Source organism: Camelus ferus, chromosome 15 (assembly GCF_009834535.1).
Source record: "Camelus ferus isolate YT-003-E chromosome 15, BCGSAC_Cfer_1.0, whole genome shotgun sequence".
In the NCBI taxonomy this organism is placed as follows: Eukaryota; Metazoa; Chordata; class Mammalia; order Artiodactyla; family Camelidae; genus Camelus; species Camelus ferus.
In genome coordinates, this window is record NC_045710.1 from 53,941,839 (window position 1) to 53,958,493 (window position 16,655).

Consider the following 16,655-nt stretch of genomic DNA (forward strand, 5'->3'; position numbering starts at 1 on the left):
TGTTGTGTACGTGACTTAGTTTTTAAAATTATAACGAACCTGATAACACTGGATGAGGTTGAGCTGATATGAATATTTGGAAAAAATGATTATGTATAGAATTTGTTGCAAAATGCCATTGCACCTTCTAACAATGTAGTAAAATAACAATATAATACTATACTGGTGGGAAAACAGGTAATGCCTCCTACTAGGAGCAGTAGAAGTCATTTAGGACCAGTTAACTAAGGTATTGAGGCACTTTGTTAATGAGGCCAAGATTCTGGGTTTGGTCTCTGCAGGGGCCAGTTTAATTAACACAACTTTGTTCTGTGGCTGCTGGATCCCCGAATTGTCAGCTGTCTTGCAAAGACACATGGTTGGTTGCAATCCAGATTTCCTTTATTCCCTGTAAATAATGAGGCAGAATTGAAATGTACTCCCTTGTGACAGCACCCTCTAAATTTCAAAAATTCATTAATTCATTTTTGGTAATACTAAATTTACATTGTTCACGAATTTTAAAGTGTATAAAAAGATATTCAGTGAAGCGTGTCTCTCCCAGCCCTGTCTCCCATCTGCCTCGATTCCTTTATCCTTTCTATTAGGTAATCACTATTATTAGCTTCCTAAATATCCATATCCGTGATGATCAATGAATGTATATATTTTCTTACATCCTTTTAATAACAAATCGTATTGTCCTTTAGTAAGTGGTCTGGCCCTTGCTTTTTTCACTTAACAATGTCTTGGGGATCATGTCAAAGAGCTTCCTGGTTCTTCTTCACAGGTGCATAGTATTCTACTCTATAAAAAAGTACCACCATATATTTAACCCTTCAATGGATATTTAGATTGTTTTTAATCTTCTGTTAAATTTTTTTCCAGGTTGGATTTGCATATTTCTGATTAAACTTACTCCTGGTTATTTAATAATTTAGTTGCTATTACAAATGGGATCTTTTTTTCACTACATCTTATTACTGATTGTTTGTATATGTGAAAATTATTGATTTTCATATATTAATTTTGTACCTTGCTCCTTTACTGAATTCTCTTATTGTTCCTAGAAGATTTTGAGTTGATTTTCTAGGGTGTAAGATAAACAGTCATATCATCCCGATGTTGCAGAAAAATGTGTTATAGCTCAGTGTTACAGCTCAGTTGTGACAGCAACCTGGATCCGGGGAAGAGACCAAGCAGCACTCGGAGAGTTGGAGAACTCAGGTTTATTACGCCAGCAGACCCAGAAGAGTTAACACTCCAAGCTCTGGACCCTGTCTGTAGGTTTACACAGGCCTTTATAGGCTGCCAGTTTTACACTTTGCAACATCATATGCAAATAAAGTATAACAGAAGTTGGCTAACCAGGAACAAGCTTTGTGGAAATAGACCAATCAGGAGTGAGAGAAATAACCAATCAGGAGTGAGCTCCATGCAAATGAAGTACTACAAGTGGACCAATCAGAAGTTAGGGAAGTGAATCAATCAGAAGTGAGAGTAATAACCAATCAGGAGTGAAGGAAATAACCAATCAGAAGTGAGCTCAGGGAAGCAATAGAATTTTAGGGGTAAGTAAGCCGTTTCAGAGGCAAAAAGTGAGATAGAGCCTCTGGGCCAGGGAACTGGATGGTGTTGGCAGGAGAGTAGTGGCCCTGCCTGGGGGTCCTGCCGGTCTTTTTATGGGGCTTCCCGCCTCACCAAGAACAAGGGTAACTTACACCAAATAATAAATAATAGTAAGAAAGTAGGCATCTTTGTAACATCCTGACTGGAGTGGAGCTGCTGCTTGTGTTTCGCATCAAGCATCACGCCAGCTAGGGGTTGAGACAGATATACTTTATCATGCTGAGGAAGTAGCTAGATTCCTATTTTATTGAATGTTGTATCAGGAATGCATGTTTAATTGTCAGGTGTCTTTTCAGCATCTAGGCATATAATCATTTGATTTTTCCCCTTAGACCTCTTAAAATAATTAACTTGATTTTTGCCTTTCTACATACTTACTACAATCTAGTTTGTAGCAACATCGTAACTTTTTGATTTCTGAATGTAGGCTTTGCTTTAAGTTTAAAAATATGGAACTTTATTTTTATAGATACATAGAAAAATGACATTTCTCTAATGAAATCCAGGTGACATGGGAGAAAGGGGTGATCGTGGCCTTCCAGGAAGAGGTCCCAAAGATGGGCCCAGAGCTACAGGTCTCCCAAGTAAGTATGAGGTGGGGAAATTGGTAGCAAGTGGGTAGACTGAATAGAATAATATTTCACAGAATTGCTCTTTGATTACTTGAGTTTATCACATGACAATAGTGGCTAGCATCGATTTTTCAAGACCACCTTCAATGAAGAGTTAGATAATCTGTAAATCATGTCTGAATTCTTTGAGAATACATGTCAGGGCTTGAAACAGCACTTTATTTTTTAGGGGTAATTAGGCTTGCTTATTTACTTATTTATTTTATTTTATTTTAAAATGGAGTACTGGGGATTGAACCTAGGACCTCATGCATGCTAAGCACATGCTCTACCACTGAGCTATCTATACCCTCTGCCCACCTGACACATAACTTTCTTGAATAAATACTGAAAAAAATAGTGTCAAAGTCCAGCCACAAGGCACTTGTTAACAAAATTCTGAGTGAATTTCTACCCCAGCTGCTCATTTCCTCTTTGTTTAAAAAGAGCCACAGGAAAATGAAACCAAGTTTCAATTGTTTGTGTTGCCCAGGGAGTTAACTGAAATGTTATTTTAAAAGCTTCTCCTTCAGACATACAGAAGGTCCAGAAGTCCACATGCAAAAATAAATAAACCTGGACATTTCTAACCCTGGCCACCAAAAGCCACACACAGGTACATACCCAGCTGGGTCAACTGAGGTGACAGAGTAGCCTCTGTGTGAAGGGCCCAGATTCTCACCTTGGGCATCTGTTCTCTTTCCACACTGGTTGCTCTGTGGCCGTAGTCTCGATGGCCGCTTGCTCGTCCACTGGGGGATGACTTCCAGGTCCAACACAGAAGAAACCTAAGAGTGTGAATGGCATGCAGCCTCCCAGCAAACTCCCCGATCGCTGTGGGGCCATGCCTCAGGAAGGTCCCCGAAGCCCCGGGGAGGCAAATCAGGGGAGGGGGCTTGTGCTGAAGGAGGAAGGAGGGTGGTACACACTCCCACAGTGGATTTGGAAAACTCGGTCAAAGAAAATCTAGAGAAAGAAAAGATGGTTCTCTAATTCTGCCGGTGGCTTGCATATTCAATCATGGGTTTAATTGCCACCCCAAACATCATTGCTTTCTGATTATCCATTTCATTGCACCTTGGGATTTTCTCATTTAAAAGATTTTTTTTTTAATACAAATACATTTGGAGAGAGCTCAAACACTGCTTTTCTAAGACTGATTCATGGGCCTGTCGAGACGTTTTCACAAATCGATGATTGTGATTGGGAAGGGAGGCTTTTATGATTGGAAAAGGAAAGAAAATCTGGTTGGAGTTAAATGAGGCCAAGAGAAGATTTTAATATAGAGTCTGGATTCATTGATGGACGTTTCGAAGAGAGAAGAGGAAAAGAGACTTTACTGAGTGCTCCTCTCCTTTATCAATAGTAGGAATAAGAGGTTTTAAAGCTGATGCAATAGCATCACTGCAATTTACTTAATTATCTGTGGGTTATAAATCCCATAAGAGCCTTACAATTTCTCCTCCCATTTTGTTAACAAATCACTTAACTGTTCTTGGACCAGCAACGTGCACGGTTGGCAAGGTTTTACTTTATCAAAAACATATGATTGTTTCTGGTGACCCTTACTTTAAAAAAACCTGTGGATGAGCCACATTATAAGTTTAAGAATGGGGAGATTAAAGAAGAGCCTCTCGCATGTGCGCAGTGCCCCTGGCCGCCACGAGGGGCGCTATTTCCCACCTGCGGTAACTCACCTGGGGTTTGTGCGGTGACGGGAGGGGGCTCCGCTGATGAGCCTTTTAGCACATCAGTCCATCCGTGTGTGGGCAGACGGTAAGGTAGGACAAGCTTGTCACTGGCAGCTCTTCCTGGCCCTAATCTTGTCTCCTTGATGAAAAAAAAAATTTGTTATGGCCGCTCTTGGAGTTAATACTTAAATCTGATTTGTTAAAAAGTTCCATGGACTCCCCATCTCAGGACTCGTACACCTTCCCTTTTGGGTTTCCTTTCTGCCTTTTACCAGCCCGTGCCCCTCTCTTCCTGGTACCACTCGGAAATCTGGTCTTCCTTTTGGGGGCTTTGGTTACATTTTCATTGAGAGGATATTTGACATCACTTAGTGAAAAATCAGAGTAGCAGATTTTTTTTTTTGAAGGCACTGAAGATTGAACCCCACTAAGCATGCACTCTATCACTGAGTGTACCCTCCCCTGCCCCAGATTACAGATTATTACTATTATTTTTTTAAATTAAGGCTAGCTTTCCAAAGCATGCCACTTCCCCAGGGCTTTGGCACACTGGCTCACAGGGTATTTCTCACTTCTCCGGAGGCCCCAGCTGGGGCTTTGGCGTTCCGTCAGCTCACATCCCCTTGTCTGCACGTAAACATGCTCAGCTGTCAGTTTCCCAATCCATCAAGTCCCTGAGCAAGAGTTTTGGGGGCCATTTCTCCCCTAAAGCGAGTGCTCTGAAACGGGGCTGCTGGGAGCTTGGGCCCCACAGTCCAGACGCCTGGCTCACATCTTGACGGTCACTAACTGGCTTCACGACACCGGACAAGTTCTTAACTGCTCAGTGCCTCAGCTTCCCCACTTACCAAAGATGATAATCAACAGTCCCATCTCCCGGAGAGCGTAATTCTGAGAATGAAAGGGAAAGAAGCAGTCCACCTGACGTGCTTAGGGCGGTTTCTGGCCACCGTCCGTGCTCAGTCCGGGTTCATGCGTGGTACTGCTAGTAACAGTAGCAAACCCACTTCTGTGTGTGGAGGTGGGTGGGGGGCAGAGCTGGGCCCTGGTTCGGCCCTGGTGGCCTCTTCCTGGCTGTCGCTCAGCAGGAAGATGCTGCTACTCCCGACCCCTCAGACCTTCCCTCCGTGAAATCTCCAGCTCCGCACCACGAATGCACAGTGCTAGGTCACAGCAGATCGTGTCACCAGCTCACTGTCCTCAGAGAGGCTGGGCCATTCTTAATTTCCTTGTTAGAGCTTGAAATGGGATTACAATGTGGTTTCTGGTCTCTCCCAAACCTAACAGGGGTGGGACTTCAGGACCTGAGGGAACCCTCAGCAGGGCCCTGTTCGGGACCTTGTCCAGAACATTTTAGATACATATACATCTCATGTAAAGGAAAGAGCCTGCAGAACAGAGTATTCTGCGACCTTTGTTGTCCCTGTTGTTAGATTTGGGACTCAGCCTGTTGAGTGAGAAGACCATTTGGTCCTTCTTGGTGCTAATACAGCTGATGGATTTGAAGAAACGGCACTGACACCTTTACTGTCTATCCAGTGGTCAGAATTCCTTCATCCTTTCTGGACAGTTTTAGTTCTCTGTCTCTCCTCCTTACCCCTTAGTTGGTTCAGTGTTAAAGATTACGTGCCCTTTGGGGTTGTGCTGGTCCGTTGCCGAATACGGACCACAGGTCATTGTTATCACCATTTTGTGGACTGTCATTTTGGCCTTCGTGCTCTGCTGTGTTAAAGTCACAGAAACCATCAGTGAGTTCCTCGCGGCCAGAGGGAGGAGGGCAGACAGGTGAGAAGTGCGGGCTCGAGCCCGGCTGCCCGGGTGTACACACTGCCCTTTTACTTACTTTCAGCTGCGCTGCCTCTCGGTGCGCTAGCATCTTCTCTGCACGGGGGAGAGAATAACCACACCTACCGTCCGGCCTCATTCGGGAGGACCTGTGGATGTGTTCGTACCTGTAGAGCACTTAGAATGGTGCCTGGCTTGTAGCAGACGTTCTGCGAATTTAGCTCTTACCGCTATTGTCATTCCTCCTTTTATATTTGAAGAGAGACAGACGTAACGCAGGTCCCAGGCCCCGACAAAGAACTCGGGTGAGTGACAGAGGCAGATGTGCGTATGTCCAGGTTCACGTTGTGGATGAAAGGATGGGCAGGCTGGGCGGGTATATGATGAGCTGGTCTTGCCTCCGAGGCATCATCTGACTGGCGTGTCCCATAGCTTCTCAGTGTCTTGATTCCTCTTCTGTCTCTCACAGAGCTGTGCAGATCACACAGAGCGGGATCTGTGGGGCTTTAGACCCCGATCCCTGCCCCTACCTTCCATCTCTCACCAGAACCCTTCGTGGCGTCACTTGACCGAGCTGTCCATCAAGAGTTACTCTTTGCCTGCTGCCCCAAACTTGTCCACTGGGGACCAGTTCCTTGGCACTCTGGGGATTTTAGGAAAACATATTTAAGGATGGGTCTTGACTTCTCTTTGTGCATTTAAACACACCAGGGAGAGGAGTCAGCTAAATGATAGTCGTGTGTGGACCACCAGGAACGTGGTGCTCACCACACCAGGCCACGAGACCAGATTTCTTGCGCAAAATCTGCAGATAGGTGAGCTTTGCTTGTGAATGTTGAGTGGGAAAAAAATCCCCCAATGCAAAGGGCACCTCTGAAGCTTAAGTCTAGCAGTAGTCATTTATCCTATTTCCACAGCTGTCCAATTTCCACTGTTTTATTCAGCCCTGGGGATCTTAAGTGAGCAAACCACTAAATACACCAATTCCTTAAACATGTGTGCTTTGTCTAACACCACAAAAGGTAGCGCAGGACAAAGTGAGACATGTAAGAAATTCTCTAATTAATGCTGGAAATGTATCCATGTTCTTTTTAAGCCTGTATGCACAGTCCCTGTGATTCCGCAGCGTCATTAGAGCCCTCGGAAGGGTCCTGGCACGTTGAGCCTCCATCAGTGTAACGCGACTGCCCTCTAGTGTTAGTACAGAGAATGACACCGATGTTCACTTTAAGAAAAACGAAATGTTTGGCAATAACATTTTATAGGTCCTTGAAATTTTGGAAAACTGTAAAATCATCAGGCAGTTAGTGTAGCTAACACACCCATGAGGCCAGCAAGGCAGAATGAGGACACTCTGGATCTGGGCATTCTCTTCGCAAGAGTTGAAAAGCAGTTTTTAGATATTTGTTAATGGAGTTCTTGAGTAACTTGAATGTGACTTAGTGTCACCCCAAAATTAGGTTCCCACAGAATAGTCTCTGAGCACCTTGGAGCCCAGGTCAGGGCTCACCAGAAGCTGATAAGCTGTTATGGGAAGGCTAGTTTTTCCCTCTGGCCACTTTTACAGGGCAAAACCTCAGACAAATAGCTTTAAGGATCATCACCTTCATCATCATCTTTAGTCATCCTCTATCATTTACGAAAGCATTAAAAAAATTATTTTGGAGGGGAGGAGGTAATTAGGTTTCTTATTTATTTTTTGGAGGAGTTACCTGGGATTGAACCCAGGACCTTGTGCGTGCTAAGCACGTGCTCTACCACTTGAGCTATGCCCTGCCCCCTGCAAAAACATTTATTAAGGCCATTTGTACACGCTGCCGGACAGTGGGAGGTCCAGTGCCTCCTGCCGGTCTGCAGCCACGAGGGGTGTCCTGCTCATGTGTGCAACCTTTTGTGTGTTTCAGGTGACCCGGGTCCTGCCAGCTATGGGAGGAATGGCCGGGATGGTGAGCGAGGCCCCTCAGGGGTGGCGGGCATCCCTGGTGTGCCTGGCTCCCCAGGACCTCCTGGCCCTCCTGCTTTCTGCGAGCCAGCCTCCTGCACCATGCAGGCTGGTCAGCAGGCATTTAGCGAAGGTCCTGACTAGTGAAAGGCTTAGCGCTGCACCGCTGTCGGCGTAAACCACGCTTGGAGAGGAAGCTTGGGAGAGAAGCACTGCCCGAAGCGAGGGCAGGGGACGGTGCCTCACCTTCAGGTTTATTCTGAAGACCCACCTGACAATCAGAAATCCTCTTGCCTTTCCTGTGGACGGGAGCCAGCAGAGCCATCAGTGGCACAAACAAAACCCCTCCCTTGTAGTAAATTTACAGTCCTGTCCCCAGGACCTTAGGCCTTAGCGTGCATACACGTTGTGGGCCACTGCGCCAGGAAGCAAGAACAACGGTTTGGATACCTCAACTGCGGTGGTTACTTTCCTTTTGTATTTGGATGTTGTTCCGGCGCTGTAGAGGATTACCGGACTAGGTACCAAGAGACCCCACTACGGATGATAGAATCGGTGCTCAAACTCCCCATCAGTGTGCGCGCTCGGGAGTTGCAGGGAAGGCTGGACCACATGGAGTGACTTCCTTACAGCTGTGGTGGTTTTCACAGTCAGCGTGGATTTTTTTGAACTGTACTGCATCTCCAACCTGTTAATATTTTGGGCTCTTCTATGTGAAAGCAAAGAAGGAATTTTAATATCCTACCATTCATAAGTTTTATTGATGAGGCTATTTATTTTAAAGGTTTGAGGTAGCATCTCTGGTTGTACCAAAGAAGCAATAAATACGATTTCTTAACCTTGCATGTTTTCTTAGTCGTATTCAATGAAAAGAAGTCTGAGCTGATTTAGAGACATTAGAATTTTTTCAATTACTGGTATTTCTGTAGGCATGCTTGTAATATTAATACTGTTTTTCTATGGAGAAATTAAAAAGCCCTTACTGTTCCTGGGAGGGTGTTACCATGACAGAAGTTCTTTATATGTGTGTGTGTGTGTGTGGTGGGGGTTGGAGAGTGGGGGCTCGGGGTGATGGGGAGGCCTGCATGGACTTTTTTGAAATCTAACAAACATGGGATATGAAATCTAACATATGGAATATGAACCCGTATCCCCACAAAAATGCACAAGTGCATATGCATAAATATGTTTGCATGTGATGTCTGAGATCTCATGGACCCCCTCAGCCTAGCCTTGCTTGGTTTCTAGGTGAGAAACCACAGTCTTCATTTCAATGCTGTGTTAGTGCCCTCCTATTTAGAACTTCACTGCTGCGAAATGATTTATCTTCTGCCATTTTTCTTATAAAGGCAGCTCAGCTGGAGCGCTGCATTCTTACCAATAAGATGGGTATCGCCTGGCCACTCAAAGCCCTTCATTACCGTTTACACAGTCACGTCGGCTTGCTGTTTTATCAACATCTACATTAACTGTCGATCAGACTTAATAGATGAATTTTGTGTCGCGGTGCCTGTGACTTGTCCTGGGCCGGAGCGCGTTGCTCAGAGTAGTCGGCATCTTCCGTGAGTTCAGGGAACTCCGTTCTCTCAAGTCAAAGGGAGGGAGGGTTTTTGATGTTTTTTTTCCTCATGTGTACTTTCTACACATTTAAAATTTTTAGTCCCATTTGTTTGGTCAAATCAATCATTTCATAATATACATTTGGGTTTCTTTAAAACCGCTCCCGGCATCTGGGCCTGTGCTTCTGGCGTGGATTGTGTTTAAGGGGAACGCGCGCAGCCTGACCGCACAGATCAGCGCCATTCACCACCGGGAAGGGCGCTCTTCCTGCGCGTGGAAGAGATGATCCTTGAAATAGAGGTATCTGTTACAACTGCTTAAAAGGGTCTTTAGAGGAGGTGGCAGACCTTTCCAGGTCCTGTGACAGACAAACAGATGCAAAGAAACTGCCTTGTCATTTCACCAGGGTGGTTTTATTTTAACTGGAGTGACACAATCAAATACGACAGAAGAGAAATTATTCAATAACCAAATACATGTTTCTCGGTTCTGTAATATCCGACTCATAAGAAAATTTAAAAAAAATTAAATTTCAAAGAAAAAGTTCCTTTGTCTGTTTTACAAACTTGAGAGACAAAAGGAAGTACAATGGCTCCTACAGATACAGCAATCCTGGAAACGACCACTTACAAATGGATTGTGCAAAATGAGCAGATTCCAGACGGTGGGAACGATCTGTTATAAATCCAGTTAGCTGAAGTCGTTTATAGAAGCAGTAAATTCTGGACTGAGAAACTGCAAGGACAAGTAGCCCGCAAATCTCCAGGAAAGAGGGCTGGTGGATATTGAATGAGACCAAATAGCTCTCTTTAGCAAGACAGAAATCTCCAAAACCTCTGAGCTACTTCTCAAAGGTGGATGAAAGGTCACCTACAGAGGGGTGGGCGGGCAACCCCAGGTGGTGAGACACGTGCAGGTTACTTCCTCCAGGGCAAGGGAGTTCTGAGTTATTTCTAATCAGTGCTTCGATGGTATCATGATACGATTTTCATCCCGAATGTCTGACAGATTGGTTAAGAATTATGGAAATCACATCCCAGCATGACTGAGCACATAAATTCTCCATCATAGTTTGGCCTAATTGACTTTGTCTAGCAGAAGAGTACGAATGAGTCGTCATATCAGTGACATGACTGATTTGATCATTTGTGGACACTATATTTCAAGCTGACTAAACAAATACTGTTATTCTTCAACATCATACATAAAATCTGATTTATCTGCAACCTGAATTAAGCTTCGTGTAAATCCCTGCTTTGGAAGATCACCTCTGATTGTATTATTATTATTATTTTATTATTTTATTATTAGGCTATTACAGCATCTCTGATGTCTAACGTCTCTGAGTTTAAAAACAGACCAATACAGAGGGAAGATCACTAGAAATACATACAACATACCGAATATCCAGAAAATTGCTTTTTAACATTTTCTGATGGCCCTGGAAAAAGGCATGAAAAAGCAACAATAAGGAAAAAAATATTCCCAAACTAGTCATCTTGCTGTTTACAGACAGGGAATGGACATACATTATTGAAAATATGTTTTTAGAAAAAGCATTTGCATTTAGTAAATATAGGTGTCTCTTTCTTTTCATAGAGTAAAAGAAACACTTTTCAGTCGCATGCTTGGTCTTTTTTAGTGAGCATGTGACCCAGGACATGGCAGTATTAATGTATATGGCTCAGTAAGTTGTAAATCAAAATTGGTTAACTATAAGAATACATGACTATAAATACATGTGCTCAAATGCTCTTTAACTAAAGGGAGTATAATGTGCTTGTTAGACCTGGTTACCAGAAAGAGGATACTGACTGACCCTAGTTTCGATCTTGATAAACAGGCATCCGGGCTAACCTTCCCCTGCACGTGCCTTCACGTCTTGCTCTTCATTCCGAGAATCTAACTCTCTTTTTAAGACTTATTTGAATTTGTCTTTGGCCTCCAAGTTGAAAGTTTCTGTGTGAAAAGACTTCAGAATATTCCCTAGAGAGCACACAGCTCACTCGCTATGTCCTAAGGGGACCCCAGGATGAGAATAGTTAAGAACCACGTAAATCGTTTCCTGGTCTGAGCAGACATGTAAATCCACTGGCGTGTTTTGATGTGATTCATGTCAGTTAAGGAAAAAAGCGATGGATTTAATGACCCAATGCCTATTGCCTTATCGCTAGCGATGGAAGGGCTTATATTTGAGATAAGTTCCTTGTAATATTTCTTGCTCAGGCCACGTGGTTTAGTGAGAAGATCACTTTGTGGGACACAAGTCACAAAGGACTGGCTGCTCTCTGACTTTTGTTTCTGCTTTTAATTCTCATCCCCAATCATCAGACCAGGCTTTTTATAAGCTGCCACAGAGACGGGTTATAAACTTCATTATTTCGAGCTAAGTACTGGTTCATGTGATAAACAAAAGTATAAATGGCCAGCATGGTATAAACATAAACCCTGCAACAGGCCAAGCTGCATGTTCCTCAAACACGGGTGTGGCTCACGCGTGGTGTCCCTGGTGTGTGAGTGTGTTTGGAGCCTCCCTGTGGTTGGGACCCACCGCAATGGACCGCAGTGTGGCGCTTCCAAAGAAGAAAGGCTGTTAACAGCTGCACCTCAGAATTCCCTGATTTAGGATCAAATCCTTTACTGCTGAGATATGTGACAAGCTCATTATGCATCAAAAACATAGGAATCAAGGCCTCAGAGCATTATATCCACATGCGATTTTGAATAAAACCAGTGCCACTCCACTTAGCATGAATATGCTGAATTCAATCTTAAGTAGCTCGATGAGGCCAGAGAACAAACAGAATGGGCCGAAAAATGCATCCTAAATGCTATTTTTAAAATAAATAGTTATAAAATATGCCATAAAATAATCTGAATTTAAATACATCCATGCACTGAAAAATATTTAACCCTAAAATGTATTTTAAATAATGCAGCAAAATCAAACGTTGTAACGTGTTAGCATCTTTACACCCATATGCTTATTATGCTTGGACAATGCACACCCTTCCGAGAATCTTCAATCTTACTGAACCTCCCCCTACATGTAGTGACTCCTACTTCATTAATATTCACTTTTGACAAATTCAGGAAGCAAGTCGCTAACTCCTGGGGTTGTAACCCACATCACTCACTGTTGGATCTGAACACGACAGTTTTTCCATTCAGATTTTCTTAGGCTTGGCTCGGTTTTATGAGCCTGCCTGATCCTGGAGGTGAATGTTTGCTCTTCTGGGTCTGCTTCTCTGGATGAGTTTTGTCTGGGTCCATCTGGTTCTCCATTCAGTCTGACTAAACAGACCCATTCCTCTGGCGTGATTTTGTTGAGTGAAATGTTTGAGTTACAGCTCCAGCTACACCACATGAAGAAACTGAAGTCATCCATATGTCTTGGTTCCTGAGATTCCCAGAAGTTAAACAAATTTAATGTCATGACTGCTGCCTTTACCAGCCAACTAATGAGTGAGTGCAGCTCAACAGGCTAAGTTGCTTTGAGCTAACAGGCATCCAAGACACAAGTTCAATTTCTGTCTGCATCTCCCTCCTAGACGGCTGTGTAATCTGTGTGAGAGACAGTGGGATAAAAGGGGGTCCAGTCGTCCACACCAGAGTATTAAGAAAGAACACTGGGAAACAGTGACAATAAACCTTTGTATGTCTTAAGAAGGTGGACATGGACAAATGTGAAAAATAACTTAAAAACAAGAGCAATGAACAAATCTGCAAAGCTATTCTGTGAATTCATTGCAAAAAGTTAAGCATCAAACTTAACCTAGAAATTCTCAGTATCAGGATATTGTTACCAATGCTAAGAAAATTTAAATGGTATTTTGAATACTGACACATTCCTAGAAAGATATAAATTATCCAAATCGAACTGTAAAACTGTAAGCACTTTGAACAATATGGGGATTTGGACACTGTCTAATTCTATAAATGACCTACTTGTGGGAAGCTAAATTCTTTTTATTTGTCAGAAGAGACTTTGCTATCCTGTTTAGAAGGTGGGAAGATTGCTCAAGGGTTTCCATGTTAGCCCCTGAAATACGAGGGTAGCACAAAGTTACAAACAGTAAATTCGCAGGTTAACGAGGCACGCAGATCCACTGAAGAAATAAAATCGAAACAGCCGACAGATCAAAGGTTATTGTGCCGGCTTCATAAAGATACTTACAATGAGGAAAAGTGTAAATTAACGAAACAGAACAACAAAACATAAATTAGCAAGAAGAAATTATTTACCAAAGTAAAAAAGAGTAAGTGTAAAAGCAAAGAGTCTGACTTAGTTGTTGTCCACTCAACTGTCTCCAGCCTTGTGTTTCTGCAAGTCTGTTCATGTCTTCTGATACAAATTGCTTTAGACACCATCCTGCGGACAAAAGGAGGTAGATCCCAGGTTCTCAAGAGATGAGGAACACTGCAGAAAAGCTAAATCTTACTTCACTCCTAAAACATATTCATAAAAAAATTATTTTATCATCCAAACATCAAATGACATCTTTTACAGACAACATATCTCAAGATAAATAGTGAAGCTCTATAATAAAAGTGACTAAAAATGTATAGTTTCAACAATGTCACGAAACATAGCAATAAGCATATGGGATTGCTTTAAGATCATTAATTAAATTACTTTGATCACAAGGTGAAAAATTTCAAAGGTTAAGACTGGCTGTGTTTTTGTTATGATTTTAGGGAAAAAATGGGTAATGTCTTCAGTAGGAAAGAACCATTAATAAACTCACGAAGTTATTCTTCCTTTTTTCTTTAGATTCCAAAGGCCATAGATATTAGTTGAAGTCATATTTTGCTATTTGCACAGAAAGATTTATATCTGACAGTGTTAACTGATCTTGGTATAAAATGTTAGACTGGAATTCAAACATGCTTATATAGGGCAAACACAGTTTTAATTATTGTCATCATGGCCTATAATTATTTTGTATTTAAACACACTTGTCTGGAGTCCAAACAAGGGATAATTCAGGAAATTTGATCATTCTTCTTCCCTGCTGTGGGCATTACTGCCACCTGTGTGAAAATAAACAGCTGTTTTGGATTGGAATGGAACAGAATGATACAAGAGAATTGCCGGCCACCAAGTTACGGGAAAATGTCACACCCTCCTTTGGGGCCTTAATTATCTACTTACTTTTTGTTAAAAGAATTAGGCAACTGCCATAGCTCCGCTTTACCTGGCGTGGTATCAGCTGGGCCCAGGCTTTCCTGGTGCTCTTTGCTGCGTGTCATGTGTATAGAGGCGGGGATGAATATACAGGAGGCTGAGCGGAGATGCTCCCGGTGACACAGCTCCATTCCTCTGGTTACGCCCAAGGGAGAGGGAGTCACACGTGTCAGTTGTAAGAAAAAGAGCTTCAGTCACTGTGACAGCTCTACTTTGAAATGCACCATATAGCAGTCTACTCCCCTGCTCCTCCAATCACCAGAATATATTCAGGTTCTTGAAACCAGAATAAACCGGCCCAGCATGAGTGGAATTTAGAAAAAGAAAAGTTCATAAATATGCAATTTGTAAGAAAGGATATAGGCCATATCTTCTGGAAGTAAAATGAGCAGAATTTATAAAACAAGAAACTGAATTAAGTCTTCTTATGTATGTGAAGGGATCGACTCAAAGAAAACAAAAATACACCGATCACCATTAGCAATAATAGTTCATGAAAACATTAAAATGCTAAAATAAATACTTCTGGATTAGCAAAAAGGTGAAAGGATCAACAAACTATTAATTAATATGAAAAAAACCTTTCAAAACATGAAATGTTTAGCTTTATGTCAAATTCAAGTAAATTAATGAGTGGCAGATGTGTTGTAAGCTTTCAGAAAATTCAAGAAGTTAAAGCTCAACAAATGAAAAGATATACACATAGCACCAGATTTTAGATCTCTGTACATTTTTGGGGGGTAAATGATCATTTTACTAAGAAAATGCATATTTATATTCTGATTGTGAAAGTCTGAAACAGCACCATTGTAGGTACTGCACAGGAAATCAAATTAAGAAGAAAATAAATTTAAAGTTAAAAACACTTGAAATAAATGAAATGACCTTGGAAAAGAGAGTAAATAAACTTGAAATTGAAATACACAGCATCGTTCAACACGAAATGAGGATAAGGTTGTATTATACAACACAGCCGTGTAGGAAGTCCCTGACCTGCAGTTCGTCCATCTACAATGAAAATCAGCTCAAACCAAGGGCTTGCCTTTTAAACTCACGTTTCAATTAAGAGATAAAAGCAACCAACCCCGGGTGGCTTCAGCCACCTTGGCATCATTGCTGCTTCCAGGAGGCCAGTGTGGGCCCCGGGGGATGCGGCAGGAGGGCGCTCAGCGTCCGTGGGACCCACCGCTTAGATTTCAGCAACATCCTCAGGCCCAGTGTTCAGGAAATCAGTTGTTCTCAACAGCTTCTCAAAATAATGTCCAGCCAGGCAGTATGGGTACCGTTTAGCCGTTTGGTTGGCGATCACCCGTTTCCGGTCTTGGGATGTGCTCTGTGTAGCGCCTGCTTCCCCTGCAGGGCGCGGGGACGCTCTGGGCTCGGTGCTGGCTGCACATTCGGTCCCCTGGCTCTCCTTCCTGCCCTGCACCTCCTGCTGCAGCTTGTGGATGCGCATGTGCGACACCAGCCCCTAGAACAAGGGCGTTTCTTTTCCAATCGCTGCAAGTCCCGTCTTTTGTTCTGATGGCTGGTTCTTAAACTCTGGGAGTGATGAGGTCAGAATAAGGACACAAGGCCCAAACACTCGTTGGACTTTTTAAGCTTCACAAGGACCAAAGGCGGCTTGGTGCCCTCGCCACCGAACACCTCTTGGGGAAGGCAGGTTTCTGTTTCCCGGGTGAGAAGCTCGGTGCGGGCACCGCAGGGCTGGGCTTTGACTCGTCCCTCCTTTCTTACGCAGAATGTGTTCCTGCCGGTGGGATTGCTTCGCACTGACCTCGTTACACAGAGTTAACAAAACCATTTCAGTACTTGGCTATGGTAGGATTTGGGGCTCCCTGGTAAAACAGTCACATGGGTTCCCCCCCCCCCAAAATATAAGTTATGAAGTGAAGTTCTTACTGCCTATCTATTTCTCTATATAAGTCGAATGGATATAGGATGGTATAAGAATTCTTAAGCTATAAAAAAGTAGTCCAAAAAATTCAGCAGGAGCAATGGACTATATCAAAAAAAGTTGATGAAATTTTTAGCAATGATAGTAAATATAAACACCAAGAAAACATTAAGCCTGAAACTTTAAAATTCAGAAATCAAAGGCCAAATACAAGTCGATGAGGCTATGAAACGTACATCACCATCCGTCTCCTAAACCACAAGCTGTCATTTCCTCCTGAAGAAGACCTAAGGATCAAGATCTGCTTGCATATTTCATAGAACACCCTGAATAAAAATCATAATGAAGGCGAAGCAAAACATACAGAATGAAT

At 42.8% G+C, this 16,655-nt stretch overlaps 1 protein-coding gene and 1 long non-coding RNA gene across 2 annotated transcripts in view; one reads left to right on the forward strand and one right to left on the reverse strand.

Moving 5' to 3' along the window:
- Nucleotides 1-8,624, forward strand: part of LOC116669042 (collagen alpha-1(IX) chain-like) — a 28,649-nt gene extending 20,025 nt beyond the window's left edge. The window contains exons 7-8 of the mRNA XM_032497872.1: nucleotides 2,115-2,192; nucleotides 7,600-8,624. Coding sequence (XP_032353763.1) covers nucleotides 2,115-2,192; nucleotides 7,600-7,781 — 260 coding nt within the window. The 3' untranslated portion in view covers nucleotides 7,782-8,624. The remainder of the gene's footprint in view (nucleotides 1-2,114; nucleotides 2,193-7,599) is intronic.
- A 964-nt stretch (nucleotides 8,625-9,588) lies between these two features.
- On the reverse strand, nucleotides 9,589-15,794 carry LOC116669048. Its single transcript, XR_004326421.1, has 3 exons — nucleotides 15,470-15,794; nucleotides 14,396-14,520; nucleotides 9,589-13,646 (listed from the first exon to the last, which is right to left on the reverse strand). It is a non-coding gene; the product is annotated as an uncharacterized LOC116669048 (long non-coding RNA).
- Nucleotides 15,795-16,655: the final 861 nt, after the last annotated feature.